The 17,850-nt window shown below is 47.9% G+C and overlaps 1 protein-coding gene across 7 annotated transcripts in view; it reads left to right on the forward strand.

Annotated features, from left to right (window-relative positions):
- The window catches only part of LOC135370982 (RIMS-binding protein 2-like), a 66,214-nt gene that overhangs the window by 43,382 nt on the left and 4,982 nt on the right, over positions 1 to 17,850 (forward strand). Inside the window, exons 11-32 of one of the 7 annotated variants that reach the window (XM_064604936.1) lie at positions 25 to 75; positions 266 to 439; positions 504 to 605; positions 1,473 to 1,568; positions 2,327 to 2,425; positions 3,119 to 3,388; positions 4,576 to 4,769; positions 4,836 to 4,911; positions 5,704 to 5,835; positions 6,501 to 6,599; positions 6,975 to 7,186; positions 7,258 to 7,339; positions 8,188 to 8,493; positions 8,566 to 8,745; positions 8,843 to 8,988; positions 12,914 to 12,997; positions 13,139 to 13,346; positions 13,710 to 14,086; positions 14,146 to 14,311; positions 15,746 to 15,846; positions 15,909 to 16,092; positions 16,407 to 16,450. In XM_064604936.1, the coding sequence (XP_064461006.1) occupies positions 25 to 75; positions 266 to 439; positions 504 to 605; positions 1,473 to 1,568; positions 2,327 to 2,425; positions 3,119 to 3,388; positions 4,576 to 4,769; positions 4,836 to 4,911; positions 5,704 to 5,835; positions 6,501 to 6,599; positions 6,975 to 7,186; positions 7,258 to 7,339; positions 8,188 to 8,493; positions 8,566 to 8,745; positions 8,843 to 8,988; positions 12,914 to 12,997; positions 13,139 to 13,346; positions 13,710 to 14,086; positions 14,146 to 14,311; positions 15,746 to 15,846; positions 15,909 to 16,092; positions 16,407 to 16,450 (3,383 nt within the window). The remainder of the gene's footprint in view (positions 1 to 24; positions 76 to 265; positions 440 to 503; positions 606 to 1,472; positions 1,569 to 2,326; positions 2,426 to 3,118; positions 3,389 to 4,575; positions 4,770 to 4,835; positions 4,912 to 5,703; positions 5,836 to 6,500; positions 6,600 to 6,974; positions 7,187 to 7,257; positions 7,340 to 8,187; positions 8,494 to 8,565; positions 8,746 to 8,842; positions 8,989 to 12,913; positions 12,998 to 13,138; positions 13,347 to 13,709; positions 14,087 to 14,145; positions 14,312 to 15,745; positions 15,847 to 15,908; positions 16,093 to 16,406; positions 16,451 to 17,850) is intronic. The other 6 variants (XM_064604937.1, XM_064604940.1, XM_064604939.1 and 3 more) reach the window with 6 other exon arrangements.

A 17,850-nucleotide genomic window follows, 5' to 3' on the forward strand; every position in this document is an offset into this window, starting at 1 on the left:
CTGATTTAATTATGTTACTTTTAGTTCTTACAGTTTATTTTGAAAGAGATCCGTCAACGATGTCATACGTGCAATGTAAGTTTGATATGTTTTAGTTTAGTTTTTTTATTTTTTCCTCTAATCCAATCTAATCTATCACTTTGGTGCATCAATTGCATGTCGTATAAACATAAATACGAATCGTCATTTGAAGGCGTTAAATACAGGACGTGCACAGTTCTCGTCGTTTGATGCCGTGAGACGATGGAGAACCATTTCGTTTCAGTGGGCAAACGGTGTGCGGACATGTCTGTAAGCCACTCGAGTGCAACCCGAGTTGCAACACAGACGATGCCTTCACTGCAGAACTGCACGTCCCAGGAGATAGACCGCATCCTGGCAAGGATTCAACAGGATAATAGAGTCCTGGCGGAGCTTGAAAAGTCCAGGGCAACAATTGGTGCGTTCCATCCTTCCATCCTTCCATTTGGGCCCTTCATAATGTTGTCTAATATTCCCTTCAGGTTCCCCGGTTTCTTGTGCCAATATACAAAGGCTCAAACAGAGCATCGAGCAAGACGCTCGTGCTGTAGAAAATAGCATATCAGTGCTTCAGTCTAGCCTAAGTAAGTATACTCATGATAAGTGTACTAAGTAAGTATGCTCTCTGTTCTCATACTGGGTTCGGTTACGGGCAGTCGTGATTATCTCATCATCGGTGATATAGGACGGGAATTGCGGCGACACTTCGTTGAGGCGTTAATCAGTTAATGCGTTCGTTTGGTTAATTCGATGCATTCCTGTGTACGTAATTTCGAACTGGATTTTCACGACCAAACGTGTGGTAAACGTGGTTGAAGACACATCACAAAATTGTATATATCGCGGTGTATCATTATTCGAAAGCATGAAACATACGAACACTTCAAGAAAGCGATGTATGGTTGATATCAGTCTCAAGTACGTCTACTCTTCTTACTGTAACGTCTGTTTGTCCTAGTGCAAGACATTCAAAAAGATTCAGAACCGTTTCCTTAAACATTGGAATAATTAGCTGAGCGCTGGGTTCATCGTGCTAAGAACAATTCTAACTTTTTGCATTTTTGTGCTTTATATGTTGTATATGGTAATCCACTAACAGACTTACGATTGAGCTATACAAAATCGCTGGGTTATACAATAAAGAAGTATAGGTTCGATGAAAATGAGTCAAAACCGACAGTTTTAATAAGTAGATGCGGGTGTGGACGGCGCCTTCTGTTCGGCTTTTCCACGTATGTGACCAGCTTATGCTTCCACAAAAAAATTGTTATTTTGTCGTGTGTTCTTCTCCTCCTCCTAACCCAAAGGTACTTTGAAGTAAGGGCTTACTGACCTACTTAATTTCTCTTTTATATATATACATATCTATATATATATACATATTTCCAAGCCACATAGAACGTGAACTTTTTTCTCGTCTCCCGTCAAACTCGGCCTTCTTTCCGCAACAGAATCGTCCTTTTCTTCTCCGGCGATCGACCAGCTTATGCTGGAACCACGCCGAACTAAGCACTTGTACTCTCAGCTCAGGTCCAGGACTCTGCAACGTGAGTTTCACATGTCAACCTGATTCTCTGCATGCCTTCTGGGACCATTTCTTGTCTCACGCTCAGGTTACGGGTACGTAGTCCCGTACCGTGGTTGACGGATCTTACGAAAGTACCCATCGGTACCACACGCAAGATACGACTTGCACGTGCAGGGCGTACAGTATTCGTTTCGCTGTGTCCCGTCCGTCCGTCCGTAACACCGCCACCTGCGCCCCGTAGCGCTCTTCAGGAACCGTGGACTTGTGCTTTCTATACCTGTGGACATATAGCTTACGATTATAAACATTCGTCACAGGATCGCATCCGTTTTGAGCGCCAAGAGCATAACCGCAATGTCGACGATGACCCGTTCTCCAGAAGAAAGCATGGTATGCGGTGATTTACTGAAACGCCAGTGTTTAAGAGTATCCAGTAGTTTGCAATCCAGTTAGAGACACGTCCTGCGTCGATTTCGGATACCTTGTCGTTGATTTCTCGAAACTATAGCGTTTTCTACTGCATCAACTGCCGCTACGGAAGGCCCAGGCAGAACACGACCGACGGAAGAACTGAGCAACATTTCGTTGCTCCTCTCTGTTACCTTCTTGTTTCCCGATCTTCACATTAAAAGTCCCTCCTAACTAACTACCCTAACAATCTTACCTCTTCACACCGCATGCTCATCCCGCCTGCTTTATTGTCTCTTTCACACGCTGTGCATGCTGTACTTCCCTCTAATTCTTCTCAGCTGTCTTCCTTTCTTTTCTTCACCTCAGGGCCTACGATAACTATGCAAGATCTGGACGGTCTGATGGCGAAATTGGATCGCGATAACAGAATATTGGCGGAACTGGACAAGAAAAGGGCGAATATCGGTACTTAGTTCTCTTTGTGTAATGGGGAAACACGCTGGTACCCGGGTATCTACACCTATAACATGCAGGGAGATCCGCTTAAGGTGCCACTACTGAATAAAAAAAAATAATAATGTTCGACTCATTTCGTATTATAAACCAATCTCGCTCAGATGCTCAGCACGTGAAATGTACGATCCCCTCCGTGAACATAACGCGGTTCCACAAAATTTTCCCGCGAAACTGTATAGTAGTTTCGGATTCTCCAGAAGCAGATGACGTCATCGTGAGCCCTCGCGTCTTGTCTCCTGGCAACATCATCGCGAGCATCCCTTCGAGGTCCCCGCTCTCCATCCCCACTTTGAAAAACTGCCAGCAGCGTGCGGTGAAGAGACGGAAAACTACCTAGGAGGAGCAATGTTGCCAGACGCGGACAGATGGCGCACACCATGACGTCAGACTCCTCAAAACTACAAATTGAAAAAAAAAAAAAAAGATTTTAGCACAATACAGTGTGGGACACGCAGCTTGCAATTGCGTAATGGCCGTTAAATAAATTGAAATGAAAAATATAATTCTTTGGGATTCTGAAGACACGAAAATTATTTCTTTGTGGCACTTTAACAGTAAAAAAAAAGAGAGAGAGAGGGAGAGAGATAGGGAGGGAACAGCGCTGGTAACCACACGTCCGCCACTCTTTCTTTCTGCCTCCAGGTTCTTCGTTAACGTACACGAGCACTCTTCCAACGAGCACATGTTTGTCGGAGCGCTTGTGTCTCGCATCGAGTTCTTCTGCTACTTCCGTCACCCTAGCTCAGACACCTATTTCTTCGAGACCTGTGCTCACACTGCCGTCGGTTCCGGTGTCACTGCCCACTAACTGCACGCTGGTAACGTCACCGATGCCCAAGCAGCAGCAGCAGCACCAGCAGCACCAGCAGCTACCACCTACAACCACCATGGTCAAAGAAGAGGGACAAACAGGCACGTTGATTGGGATTGTTGTCTTTCTGAATCGACGGGGTATTCTATGCTGCAGTACTCCCATTCGATGGCTGGAGAAGGCAGGGGGGGAGGGGGTATGGATAGTCCTGCGATTAACATCCCTTACGGCTAAATCTTAAACGGTCCTCGACTCAGCCGTCCACTCGAGTTGCTTCTCAATACCGATTTTGTGTTTCAAAGATCGACCTTGACTCACAGCGGCTCCCAAGCGGAGGAAGTGCACGGCACTTTCCTTGAGTACTACGCGGTAGCGCCGACGTTTCCTTGAAGCCGACTGGCGCGCCCGACTGGTGCTGGAGGTCACTCCGTGACGTAGAGAGTCCCTCACGCCCCGCCTTGTCCGTATCGCATGAATTTTCGGAGGAAAATGAGACCTCGCGGCTGCTCGCTTCGCTGATGCTACGTCGCACGGACCTGATTACGTCACGGCAGGAAATCGGGAAACGCCTCCGAGGTCGTGACGCTACCGCACCTTGCTGATTTTTCGGGCCGTTATTGTAAATTTAGTTGCGCAGTAACAAGAGGCCGTACAGTGAAAATAATGTGCATGGTCTCTCTTCATAGATGGCCTGATGAATGAACGGCAAGGTTTCGAGCTACGCGAAGTGTCAAGTAGTTGAAGCGCAGTCTCATAACTTGAGTTCCTTCGATAGCGTAACCCCTCAGGACTCTGACGTCACAATTTTCGTCGAAGTTACCTCATAGTTTTGTAGGAAATCAACATTGAAAATTTCGGGCAACACTGTGCCGAAGTAGGCACCAACATCGCGTTGTCCGTCATCTACGGCGGCGAAACTACATCGCGTGCGAAAACACTGGGTCTGATGAGGGAACGTCTACGGCCGCCGCGTAGAACTGGAAAAAAAAATGCTGGATAGAGAGCGCCAGTGTTTCCTTCTTTCACACCACGAGGCGCCTCGACCGATTTTATCGCAATTTTGACAAACTTTTTAGCGCACCATATAACGTGTGATGCTGTGTGCTATTTCAGCAACACGCTCTTAAATGACGCCAAGCATGCAAGCTGATTGCTTGTTGCTTTGCGGCACCTTCAAGAAAAGAAAGAAAAAAAAAACAAGAAAAAATACAAAAAGAAAAAATTGAAAGACTCATGCAAACGTTAAGTTATCCCTCGAAAATAAGACTACGTCCACGTTTGTTTACAGTGGTTCAGCCCGAAGAAGACATGCTGTGCGTGGAGTCTGTAGAGTTTGTCGACCTCCCAGGCAGAGGTCGATGCCGCGTCTACATTGCGCGGTACAGCTACGACCCGATGAAACAGTCGCCCAATGAGAACCCCGAGGCAGAGCTCTATCTCAACGCTGGAGATTATATCCTCATCTTTGGCGACATGGATGAGGTCTGCTACTTCTATTTCCTCCACCCGTGAAGGATACGGTTTTTAATGTGGCGTATTAAAATTCAGGACGGCTTCTTCAACGGAGAGCTACTGGACGGGAAGAAAGGGCTGGTGCCTTCCAACTTTGTAGCAAAATTGACAGGCAAGTATATACGGACTACGGGATGTGTACAAGGTTGCCAATTTGCAGCATCTGACGCTGATAAACGTAGGGAAACATCTTCATGTAAACAGCTTTCTGTAAAGTTCCACTCTAATCGCGTTAGTTTGGCGTAAAAATTAGTTTGCAAAATTTATTACTACATCTCCTGCATAACCAGTTAGGTAGTTCCACCAGAAGTAGTCGATACTTCCCGTAAGCCGGTTTTCAGACGAACACTCAATTCTAGGGCTACAAAACTTTCTTTGATTTCTTCAGTGTTACTACAGACATAATTTTGATAACTTGTGGAACGCAATTCGTAAGTAGCGCAAATCTTGAAATCCGCTAGCTGGCATAATCCACTTAAATTTTCACGTTTCAATTTTTCCACATCACCTAAATATCTAATACCTTTGATTAACGGAGCCGGTATAATTACCACGCACCTATTGATAAACTGGATTAGCCGCTGCGTATGACAGGGAATTGGCGAATGCCTGACGAGAAAACTATGTGGCCATTTTCCGTGCTAGGTGCAGCATTAATTTGAAGTAATTGATCACTCGTATATATTGCAAAAAATGTCATATAAACCGACGTTTGCCGAAGTCTTGGTTCTGACAAGCATGGCCTTTTAAGTGTATATCGAATATCTCATTACAGTAGAGGGATTCTTACGCCCAAGTCTAGGTACCAATTCTCCTGTCTTTATCCGCGTGATCTGCTTCAAATAAGCCCCCTCGTGCGTGGAAGAAGTGTCGTGTACTATATAGTTTGTGTTTTCTCCACCAGGGGAAGACCTGTTTGAGTTTCAAACAACAGTGCTCTATGGAAACAGGGATTCGGATGACAGCAGTGCCAGCTTTACTTACGCTGCCGATATGGACTTTATGGGATCCGAGGATCTACACAGGCTGCCACCAGGTAGAAGCACCTGTTTCATCCTCTGCGCAGTTCATGCATTGTCCATATTTGGGGGGATGTGTACTACTTGCGACACACTTGTCTGTAACCTCCAGCTCGTGGCGCGACTTGACGAGCGCGCTTTGCTGAGACGGCCTGCGCTCGTCAATTTGCAGATTTTTGTTTCCACGAGTAGTGCATTCCCTGATTTACTGATTAGTGATTACCTACCTCACTTTTTACCAACTTGATCCGAACTTATTGTCGGCAATTATGCATCATTTGAATTCACACGGTGTGAAATTCCTGCGCAGAGAAACGTATGCGCGACGTCAGTGTGACGACATTGTGACGACACGAGAAAGCTGGTTCGAGGTTATATTTGGCTGTGGTGGGCAAGAAGCGGGAAAAACGCGTCTGCTGATAGGCTGATAAAGCTGATAGTGCCCACTAGCATACTTTGCGCGGCGGCGTTACGTAATCAATGACGTAGGGGCGCAGGTCGTCTATACGTGAGGAGGAGGTACGGGAGAGAACGTCGCCGAAAGTTCACGCGAGCGGAATTTTGGTGCAGGATTTTCTCTGCAGTTTTCTCAGCCAACGGCAGACCCCCTCCCTATATGCTACGTCCACGTTGTTTCATCGTGACACCACTCCTTCGCTACATATTTCCTTTCTGTACGCAGAGGACTTCCACCGCATGAATGACTACATTGACCTGGAAGATATCGAAGAAGTGGATGAAGACGCTCTGTCGGAAATTGAGCGAGAGACTGAAGGGCCAGGTAGTTCACGCTTTCTGCTTTGGGACGTAGCTGTGTGCTGTTTGCATGCTCTAGAGACGTGTCATTTTTGGGACCGACCGAAACCATTCGATCAGTAATTCGAAACGAAATCGATTAGTAATCTGCGCCTCCAATCAGGCGGGGCGCTTGGGTGCCTCATTCTAAAACTCCCGGCACACTGTGTGCTCTGTTTACTCAATGGCTTCGCAGCGACGTTTCCTGTCTGTCTGGTTCGTAGTGTTTCTTATACCCGCTCCCCTGCTGGTAGCGCGGCGACCATGTTGTGCATAAGAGCGGGTGCATGGCATGTTAGAGACGCATGTCAGTGTTGGCGAGCAAAGGGGTTTGGTGGGGACAGGTGCTGACGACTAGCAGGCCCCCCACCCTGGTGCTTCCCAGTGCCGCCTCCCCAGCGCCTGGTCCTCGAGAGGCAGCTGAACAAGAGTATCCTAATTGGCTGGCTGCCTCCGGACGTGGTCCTCAGTTCTCTGGAGTCCTACCAAGTATACGTGGATGGTGTCCTCAAGGCCACCATCAAGGCTGGACAGCGCACCCGTGCCCTACTTGAGGGCGTCGATTCGTGCCAGGTAAGCACTATAGTGCGTCCGTCGATAATTCGCATACTTTTTTTTTACCGTTCCCCTATCGTTATTTGCAGCCACACAGGATCAGCGTGAGGTCCGTGCTGACGTCCGGCCAGCACTCTAGAGACGCAGCATGCACAATAGTCATCGGGAAAAGTACGTGAATTACAGGCAGTTTACAAACAACGGATGTTCGCACGAGCTACATCCTCACGGAATATTCTAGTGGAAGAAAAAGTAAAACGCTGCTCACGGAGCCGAAGTTCCGACCCGTGTTATGTTGAGCATTCACACGGTGCGGAATATTGGGAGTGGCGTACTGCGGCATTTGCAGTCGACACTTAGCAGAAGACACCGCCAGCGTCTTTTCCTGTCGTCTGCTACGGAATATCTTGTGGCTGTGTCGCAGGATATTCCCCACGGTTAGCAGTGCACGCAGAGACACAACGTTCAGCGCTCGCGCTCACGTGACAGCAGAAACCTATGACGTTGTTCGGACCTTCTGCTGGAGTATTCTGAGGAATGTCGCTCGTGTGAATACATGGTAAAGGGCCACTCAGGGAATGCGACAATTTCTTCTCGCGGAATTAAAGATGTCGTTTCCTTGACAGCAATACAAAAGGAACGGGATTCATACGTTGCGTCGTTTGTGATTTAAACGCGAAGGAAGTCGCGACTCGCGCTTTCAATCTTCTCTCCTTCTCAAAAGGTGTGACAACGCGGGGAGTCCTCCCATTGGTCTCCGCAAACGATTTCTCGCGATGATTGGACACTCTCTCCGCACCATCGTGTTGCACCTCTTTAGCCGGGAAAGGAGATGGAAAGCGTACCTTGCAGTTTCTTTCGCTCGCAAATCGAATGAATCCCGTTCCTTTTGTATTGAACTCAGGGTAACAGGATCTTCCTTCCCACGAAGAGCTATTTTTGCGCTTTAGTGTCCCTAAAACACAATATAGAGTTGTGGAGCCTTGCAAGCGGTGAGCTCACTTAGATACCTCACATAGACGTCCCCCTGGCACCAAGCTGCGTGAAAGCGTCCAACGTGGCCTCAACGTCTGCTCTGGTGAGCTGGCTACCGAGCAATTCCAACTTCAGCCACGTGGTGGCCGTCAACTCGGTCGAGATGAAAGTGGTGAAGCCCGGCGTATTCCGCCATCTTGTGTCCGGGCTCGCTCCCAACACCACGTACCGCGTTGGAGTACGCGCCAAGCCGGGCAGGCTCCTGCTCCACGCGGCAACCGACGACAAAGACCCAAGGCGGCTTATGGGAATGCTCACTGCCTTCGTGGATTTCCGGACCCTGCCCAAAGGTGTGTGCTGTGCGGAGAGCACCCGGTACCGCGCCGAAAGGTCTGCAATGTTTCCCGTTGTACTTCATACAGGAATACCGGACCCTCCTGTGGATATCCAAGTGGAGGCTGGTCCCCAGGAGGGAACCCTGCTGGTTACCTGGCTGCCCGTGACAATAAACGCTACGGCTGGAACTTCCAATGGGGCTCCCGTCACGGGATATGCCGTGTACGCCGCTGGACGTAAACTGGCAGAGATAGACAGCCCCACAGGTCTGCACTCTCAACTGCCACTAGTACTTTGTTGTCTAGAAGCTACGGTACTGCTGCGAGAGAAGCTACAAAATATGGATTTCAATCGACCCTGCAGGTGACCATGCACTGTTAGACATCAGCCATCTGATGCCACTGCACAACAAGACAGTGACAGTGAGAACCAGGGCTGGAGATTCGCTCTCTGTTGACTCCTTACCTTGTATCATCCCTGATGAGCTGCTTCGGAGCAAGTCGGCAAAGGTTGGTTCTTTGTAAACTTGTTCAGATGCGGTGGGCTTCCTCCAATGTCTATGGGCCTTACGATGGTCAGACTTTTTCTCCTGCAGTAGCCGTGTATTCTAAGTACTTTATGAGACACTTCGTCTTTCTGACGCTCAGTTTAAACAAGCAAACTTCTACTCAGTTTCTGCAAAAGCAATGTGCATGTAGCAAAGACTACCTTAACGTGCTACTACGGACCCAACAAAGGTATTTATAAGTCCGCCTCGCTCGAGGTCTCAGTATGGAAGATATAAATGCCGAATTTTCGAAAAAAAAAAAACAGAAAAAGGCCGCAAAACACCATAGTTTCGGATTCTCTAAGAGTAGGTGACGTCACCGCTCTTCGCCCCACGCTGGAAATATGCCAACAGCTGTGGGTGAGGGGGTGGAAATCGACCTTCGCAGAGCAATGGTCGCCCGACCGACGACTGATTATATTGGGCACCCCCAGGACGTAACACTTCTCAAAACTCAATAAATTAATTTTATGCTAGATACGCGTCACTTAGCGAACCAATACCTTGGGTAGTGTACGCAGGTGAAAGACCACGTGGACTGTAATGAATTGCGGAATTTTGGTACCTTATTTATTCATATTTATTTTTGTGGTGCCCAACGGCCACAGAGCCACCTTAATATAGAGGAATGCTGCCGAGTCCCCGGTATAAAAACGCTTGTGGACAGGTCCTCTTGGATGCTGGCCTGTGGGTCCTGTATGTTGTAGTTGTTCGCAGGTTTTTTACATGCAAATTGTTTTGAAGATAACGCTGGTGCAAGATAATGAAGATAGTGCTGGTCACCAAGTACCGTCCATACACGCGGTTATTGAATTTTTGAAACCATGTGACCTCGACATCCTCTGGTGTCTCCGTATTTTTCGTCTATACTGTCTTAAGGACAGAGTACATTGTGCAGTGTGATGAAGGCCATTGGTGGATTTAGTCTACGTTTATTTGAACTCTTATTTCATTTATTGAACTCATTCTTCAGGTGGACCCTGCTTGTTTCGTTTTGTCTTCTGTGTGGTTTTCCTTCGTCGTCTTCTTTTTCTTAATGCCTCTTGGTCATCTTGAGGTTGGTTTTTCTTAGGGATGGGACGAATCCAGAATTTTCTGAATCCGAATCCAAGGAATGTTCTGCGAATCCACGAATCTTACGAACCTCGAATCTTTCCAATCCTTTCTTAAAGAAAAAAAAAAAAAAAGAGAAAAAAGAAAAAAGCCAGCGAGGGTGAAAACACTTCTACTGAAAAGTGTTTTGAAGTAGGATTTGATATCTTCGTTTAATGAAAAACACATTAAATAATAGTTTACTTTCAGGAAAAAACATACCCATAAATTTCTTAAATGTAATTTATATGTGTTTGAGACTTCGTGTTTGTGTCTCTGTCCTTTCGTGTTCCCTAGTCTCGGGGTTTTACGTTATGGGTAATTTATTTAACACGTTCTTCATCGACTACGGAAACACATAAACTCTCCAGTCTGAATGATTTCCATCCCAAACTAAGAAACAATCAAAAGCAAAACCATGTTACTTTTAAACTCGTAATGGAAGAGTACCTGCCTGAACTCTTTCAGCCCAGAGTAACGTAAAAAAAAAAAAAAAAGAGAGAGAAGAAAGCAACAAAACGTCCGCCATCCAATCAGGCTTGCGGCGGACTCCGGAGGCGCCAATTTTAAAAAAAGGAACAAACAAACGTGGTTGGTGGATTCGAAAGATTCGATTCGCCGTTTTAGGCACTAGGATTCGGATTGGCGAATATCGTATCCCTGCCTAGGATTCGGGGATTCGCAGACTCGATTGCCCATCCCTATAGTTTTTTCTATTTTCTTTTCTATTCACGAGTGCTGGAGTAGCCTGACTCGACTTTTATATCCTTTTATATACTTTTTGTATCACAGCCAATCAAACACAGGTATTCAGAGTTAACCTTGCTAAGCCTCGTTTGTTTACGCCTTGCTTTTTTTCTTTTGCTTTTCTTCCATCTGTCGTGTCCGATCAGAGCACAGCTAGCGACTCTGACGCGGAGTCGGACACTGAAATTGCAGCCCTGCTGCACCGCGTCACACGCAGGTCCCATTCACTCGACATGGCCGCTCAGGTATCTTGCTGTGCCATCGTGTGTCTGACGTGGTATATTCTTTGACGTGTATCTGCTGCCCTGTTGGTCGATGTTCTACCGATGTTGATGTATTTGTTGAGTACTGCACAGTATTTTGCTCGTGCATGTGCACTTGGTACGTCGTTATCACGAAGCTTGTACTGTATTAGTATACATTTCATGTTCGATAATGCCAACATAATGGGTCCAGTAGAACCGACGCTCATGTTGACAGTAGCAAGCTGAGAAGGCACAGCAACTCTGGTAGTTCTCAGTAAGAGCAGTCTGAATAAAAATTGATCTGAGCATAACACCTGGCGATTACTGTGTGTCTCGCCTGTCATTGGTCGCTACGTGGAGAAGGCGTCAAGAACAGAGATGAATGTCACGCGCCCGTGACATTCATGCCTGCTTCACGTAACAACCAATGACAGGCGAGACACAAAGTAATCGAGGTCGATTACTTTGACGAGTACAGGGCCCCTGTTACACCACAACGCTGTCCTGGACGTTTCTACGTCATATTGTTTAGGAGGTCGCGATAAGAAAGAATAGTGAGTTAGTTTACCGTACGCAATCGCCTTTGCGTACGTAAGGGATAGCGTTGGTGGTTCTGCGCACGCGCAATACACAATCAGAGCTTTGCGCATTGCGCAGAACCACCACGCTATCCCTTACGTACGCAAAGGCGACAGCGTATACGATATACTAAAACTCACTAATATCTCGGAACCGGAATTGATCGCTGAATATCGGTTTGACGCTGAGTATCGGTGCGTACCTCGGTTACTGAGAGTTACGCAATCTAATTTCAGAAATTCCACTGTAGCATAGCTTCAATGTCAAGTGGGTCACCTTGTGGCCGCATTAGCAACGTCCTGGAGCGTTGTCCTCGTTCATTTTGATTAATGAACTGTTTAATTAAGAAAACACAAAAGCCCTGCCCAACAACGCCATCTGTTTCCTTTGATGCACTCATGCTGTTGCCGTTTTCAGAAAAAAGGATCGATATATTGGCTCGATCCACAAGTTCTTTCCACGGCCATTTGAAGATAACACATTGTTATCAAAGATATATTATGAGAGCTGTACGAACAGTAAGAAAACAATTCACTGGACGATTACGATAGTCGGTAATGCGAAATTTGAGCGCAGCTGTAGTACTTTCTTCAGGTAGCACTCCTATCCCAGTAACGTGAAGTAACTTCCGCGATTTTGCGGTCGCCACGGTGCCGGTCGCAGGTTCGGAGCCAAGCTCACCGATCTGCAATCAGACGCGTTCCGGCTTCCCAAGCGTGCCCTCCTTCTTCGCTTTCCTCCTCGCACCCCCTTCACTCTCGCCGTACGCTTCCCCGCTGCTTTCCTCCTCAAGCTCTCCCGTACCTTCATCCTTCGCTTCGCTCCTCGTTCGCTCTGACGGTTACAACGCCGACGCCGCTCAACGCAGGAACGAGCGCCTACGAGCCGCGCTCTAAAATCGGAGCCAATACGTAGCGAATATAGATACACAACCAAACCGAACACATACGCGTACATATGGTTTCTTCGTATGAAGCAACTGTGTTCTATGTTCTCTCTTCCTGGCATTTTGGGCTTCGAAGCTGTTCGAATATATTCGGTTTGGAGAAGACATCTCTTATATTCGATAATCGATTACGGAATTCCATATTCGACTCGGAATCCGAATCGAATACACAATGATTCGCTTCTGTATTCGAAAAATCCGAATATTCGCACAGCTGTATATAATACAAAAATTACCTAGAGTAAGAACTGTAAGTTATCTCCGTTTGCCTTCTGCAGGCAGCAGAGAAGACAGAAGAGATTCATTCAGAGTTGTCCGATATCGTGGAAGAAGTTGAGGACGAACTCCTCGAAAATGGAGACGTGAGTGAAGACTTCCGTAAATTACTTTTGGGAAGTTGCCAACGTATTTTTGCAACACCTCGACGCGAGAAACTGTGGGCACAGTGTTGTCGAACTTTCACGCAATAAACATTCTGCGAGTTAACTGAGTTTTGGGTTCAGGTTCACAGAGGGGGTCGTGGCAACCGTTGCAGTACGTCTGGTGGTGGTCGTAAGCACCACCATCACCACCACCATCACCACCACGGGCATCACAGCGGGCGACGAGAGCGCCGCAATTCGGCCGGGCAAGTCATCATCGAGCCAGACGAGAACCTCAGTGACAAGGAAATTTACCCGCTAGGTCGCGCATCTTCTATTCCTGCCATTGGTGAGATTGATTTCCTCTTGAAAACCTGTGAAAGCTGGCCACATCGGTGGACAGACTAAAAAAAAAGTGTCAGTGTAAGGAGGCGCGACGTCCCTCAGGCCTCAACCTGCGTGGGACACTCTATACGTCTCTAAAATCACGTAACACGACGAGGAATTCGCGTGAAATGTGTCTTGGCTGATAAATCTAAGTGATTTCTAGGGCTTGACGAAGCTACATTTTCCCACGAACGCGAACAACAAAAACTTTGGCGGAAGCTGTTTATGAGTAACATAAAACTTCAAGATCGCATTACACTATTCCTTCTTCATTAGGCAATAGGCAGCTTTTTTTTTTCGGACTTATTTTGATGTCGCTCCTCAGAGATCACAAAGGACAGTGCTGGTGGCATTGTAGAGAATTACTCGGAAGAAGAGTTCGAGAAGTACGACTTCGGCCGGATGGCGAGGCATCGACGCCATCATGGCACCTCTGCCCCTACGTTAGCCCCGCACGCTAACGGCGGTTCTCTGACGTACGCGGAGCGGCCGCGACCCACGTCCCCGACTCCACCGACACGGACGAGGCACGTGTCGGACGAAGAGCGTGCCTACTATGCCCGTTCTAGGGCAGAATACGGAGGCAGCTCTCGGAAGGTTCGCTTGTTCGTCGCGCTCTTCGACTACGACCCACAGACTATGTCTCCAAACCCGGATGCTGCCGAGGAAGAGCTCCCTTTTCAAGAAGGACAACTAATCAAGGTTGGCGCGAACTCGTGTCTTCAAGGCATGTTGACTTTATGAGTGTTGTGTCTGTTTAGATATACGGAGATAAAGATCCAGACGGCTTCTACAGAGGAGAGGCGAATGGTCGCATGGGGTTCGTACCGTGTAACATGGTTTCTGAAGTGCAAGTCGACGACGAGGAAGTAGTTGCACAGCAGATGGATCCGGGTCCGAGACATCGGCCGCCCCAACGAGGCAGTAGTATGTACCCTGTTTACGAGGATATTCGCCTATTCTGTATTCGTCTATATGATGGTATTCACAAGGGAGACATTCCCTTCTGGAGACTCTCCATCGGACGTGGGTCTCTGCTGCCATGTTAAGCTCAGACGTCCACCGTCATGCCTTTTTGTGCAGTGTAGACCGTGGGCCCTATTAAGGTTCAACGACAAGATATTCCATAGCAGACGACAGGAAAAGACGCAGGTATACGGTGTCGTCTGCTAAGTACGCAGTGCGTCGCCCCCGATATTCCGGCACCGCGAATGCTCCACATAATAAGCGGCGGAACTTCTGCCTCATGATCAGTTTGTTTGCTTTTTCTTCCAGTAGAATATTCGGTGGGGCTGTCGCTCGTGCGGATACAGTCGGAGGTTTTCCGCCGAAGACAGTGCTGTTAGATTAACACAGTAGTTGTGAACAGACACGCGAATAATAAGCGTTGAAAGCTGGAACGAGAGTAGTATACGGCAGTAGTTTATTTAGAAGCGTAAGCTCGAGGGGGGGGGAGGGGGTGCAAAACAATTAGAGTTGCAGTTACGTTGTAACAGTGATACACAGGAAAAATGGGGTGTGCTGCCAAACATTTGGGGGGTCTGGATAAATCACTGATATACGGTACATCCAAGCTACGACGCAGTACCACAGATCGCGAAGCTCCCAGTACCGAGGTAGTAGTGCTTTGTTTATCTAGATGGCGTTGGCACAACAAGCAGCAGACCATAAGTATATGGTGCACCATTCCATAAGCAGAGAATGCAGCAGACGAACGACGGTGGCGTTGGTCATGACGGTGATAATGTACATGTCATTTCCTCTTCCCGATAATATGAAATGGCGCGTCTAGTAGCCATTATCCTAACTAACACCTTAACTCGGCTCTCCCATTGATGGCTGCTGTACGTCCAGGTTTCTACCCGTATATCTAGCAGGTCGTGGTCCATATCACGACCTACTGGATTATAGTGACCATCGGCATCTACTATGAGGGGCCTGTCCGCACGATCCGCTAGGAGCGCTGCACGCCGACCCGCAAGATCTATATCACGATTGGACAACGGAAATTTGAATTTTGAACGCGCAGGTGCGGACGTACGACTACCGTAGCAGACGACAGCAACAGCTTCTATATGAAAACGCGTAGAATGATGATGATAATCAACTTTAGAAAGTAGCATCTCTCGTGGGACGTCCACCGCTTGTACAAAAATACTAAGGTAAGCTGAAGTACAAAGTATTGCAGAAATTGAGGAAGCAATAACTGGGCCGATGAGTAGCGCCACCTCTAGCCTCCAGATGCGGCGCTGGGAAGGGGTATCTGTGACGTGGTCGCTATAATCTAGTAGGTCGTGGTCCAAACACGTGGAATGATGTAAACTTGCTCATACTATATTACGAAAACGTGTCGTTGTTTAGGGGAAAGGGATTCGTGGAGTGCCCAGCAGCAGCCCGTGAAGCGAATGGTAGCTCTGTACGACTACGACCCGCAAGAACTCAGCCCCAATGTTGACTCCGAGGTACTTCTTTTCGGGCACTTTGGGTTACGTATATAGGCTCATGGGAGCGAACGTGTGCACAGATGGAGCTGGCATTCAACACGGGGGACATCATCTATGTCTACGGAGACATGGACGAGGACGGGTTTTTTGTGGGGGAGCTTAACGGTGTCCGGGGACTGGTGCCTTCCAACTTCTTGACCGAAGCGCCCCCAGACTACGGAGATGGCGGGCCGCGGGGCCGACCACAGCAACTCTCTGCGAAGGGTAAGCACAAAAGCGTCCAAAGAGCCCCGATATATGAAATGGCTTCTTTCACCTGCCGCTTCCCAACCTGTCTCGTGTACATACTACTTCCATCATCATTATTGCTGCATCGAATGCATTGCGTGACGTAGTTATACCATTTTGTGTTGTAGTGTTACCCCTTAGAGTGGTAGATATTGTAACCTGAGCCCTGCCATAGCACGTCTTCTAACACCTCCCAGGCTTTTAGAACTGGACTAACAAACATTTTGCAATGCATGTACCTTTTGCCTGCTTTTGCGCCCTGCAACCTGCAACATCCTACTAACCTCCAGCCTCCACCCGTTCCCGCTGGAAACGCTCCACTGCTGTGGTCATGGTAATTGACCCGTCTTTCTTTTCTTCACTCTTACCCCTTTTGCGTAGTGCGATACACTTAAATTGCTCGTTGCTTGCTGCCTGATTGTCCTTGTACGTGCATATCAGGGGTCTCAATGTCAGGTCGGTTCACGGGCCAAATTTGGACAGCACTACACGCCGAGAAATATCTGATTTCGTTGCTAATTGCTCATTACGTTTTTTGAGTGGGTAGCTAAGTTGCTTCGTTCTGTTCGGTGATCACGTGACCTCGGGTCGCAGAATGTTTGTGTGTTGCGTTGGGCTTAGCCATCTAGCTAGTCGTTTTATCCCACGAAGTCAGTCACATTTAAGCGATAACATATTTCTTGGAGCAGCATGCGCCTTGACAAGCTTGGCGCCTTTTTGTTTGTTTGTGTCTCACATGATCACACGATTTCTCACACTTCCAAAAGGCCTACAGCCAATAGCCAAGAAACAGGCCTATAGCAGTGTGTTGTCTCCGTAGTCGCGAGATCGGGCTAGGTGGAACTTTAGTCGCGTTCATAGCGGTGATGTGGCATAACCCCTGAGGCGTAATCGTCCAGGAATTTCACTGTGTCCCTGGACGCACCGCCGACGTTCGTGCATCCTGTATTACGAGGAAGCTCTTCGTAGAGATAGCCGCGCAAGTATCCACAGAAAACACTCGCAGTGAACCAGTGATAATACGTTGCAGTTTGCCACTGTTTACGTCACACGTGTGTCGAAGCGCCTCGGTTGCAGCTGGTATGGGCAGTGTGTGCATGAGAGAACTAAATGCGAAGTAACTGCGCACGTGCGTCTATATCAGCCGTCCTCTAGCGACTATCCACAACCGGAATCACCGACCGCGGCCTTTCGCGACCGGCATCGCCTGCTTCTGATGTCGATGACGACAATTGATATGCAACAACGGGATTTTTAGTGGGCTTATCCGGAAGACACGACGCTCTATTTTGTGCGGCACTTTCGGTTTCTCAGCAATATGGATGGACCGTTCTCGAGAATGCGTAGACGCGCTCTGTCGAGAGAAGCGGGATGGGTGCCATACCAAATACGCCGTGACACAGGGAGGACTGACGTCCGTACGGGATGCGACCGGTGGATTTGTCTGGGCTACGGCGGACCACGATCTCATGTGCACTGGCTGTTCCTTGGTTCCCTCTTGTGCCTCAGCATTTGAGATATACCTGTATCAATAAAGACATGATTGATTGATCTCACGAAAAGTGAGACAACGAGACGGGTGCCATCAGACCGTCGCGAGCCCGTCGTTTCGGAGTGGGTCGCGATATCTCCAGCTGTTACTGTGAAAATGCTTTAAGATCACTGAATCTCTCCGGTGCTCAACAGAACGGATGATGACCCCATTTGGAAGGACGGAGGATCCAAACGACGCAG

Source organism: Ornithodoros turicata, chromosome 10 (genome assembly GCF_037126465.1).
Source record: "Ornithodoros turicata isolate Travis chromosome 10, ASM3712646v1, whole genome shotgun sequence".
In the NCBI taxonomy this organism is placed as follows: domain Eukaryota; kingdom Metazoa; phylum Arthropoda; class Arachnida; order Ixodida; family Argasidae; genus Ornithodoros; species Ornithodoros turicata.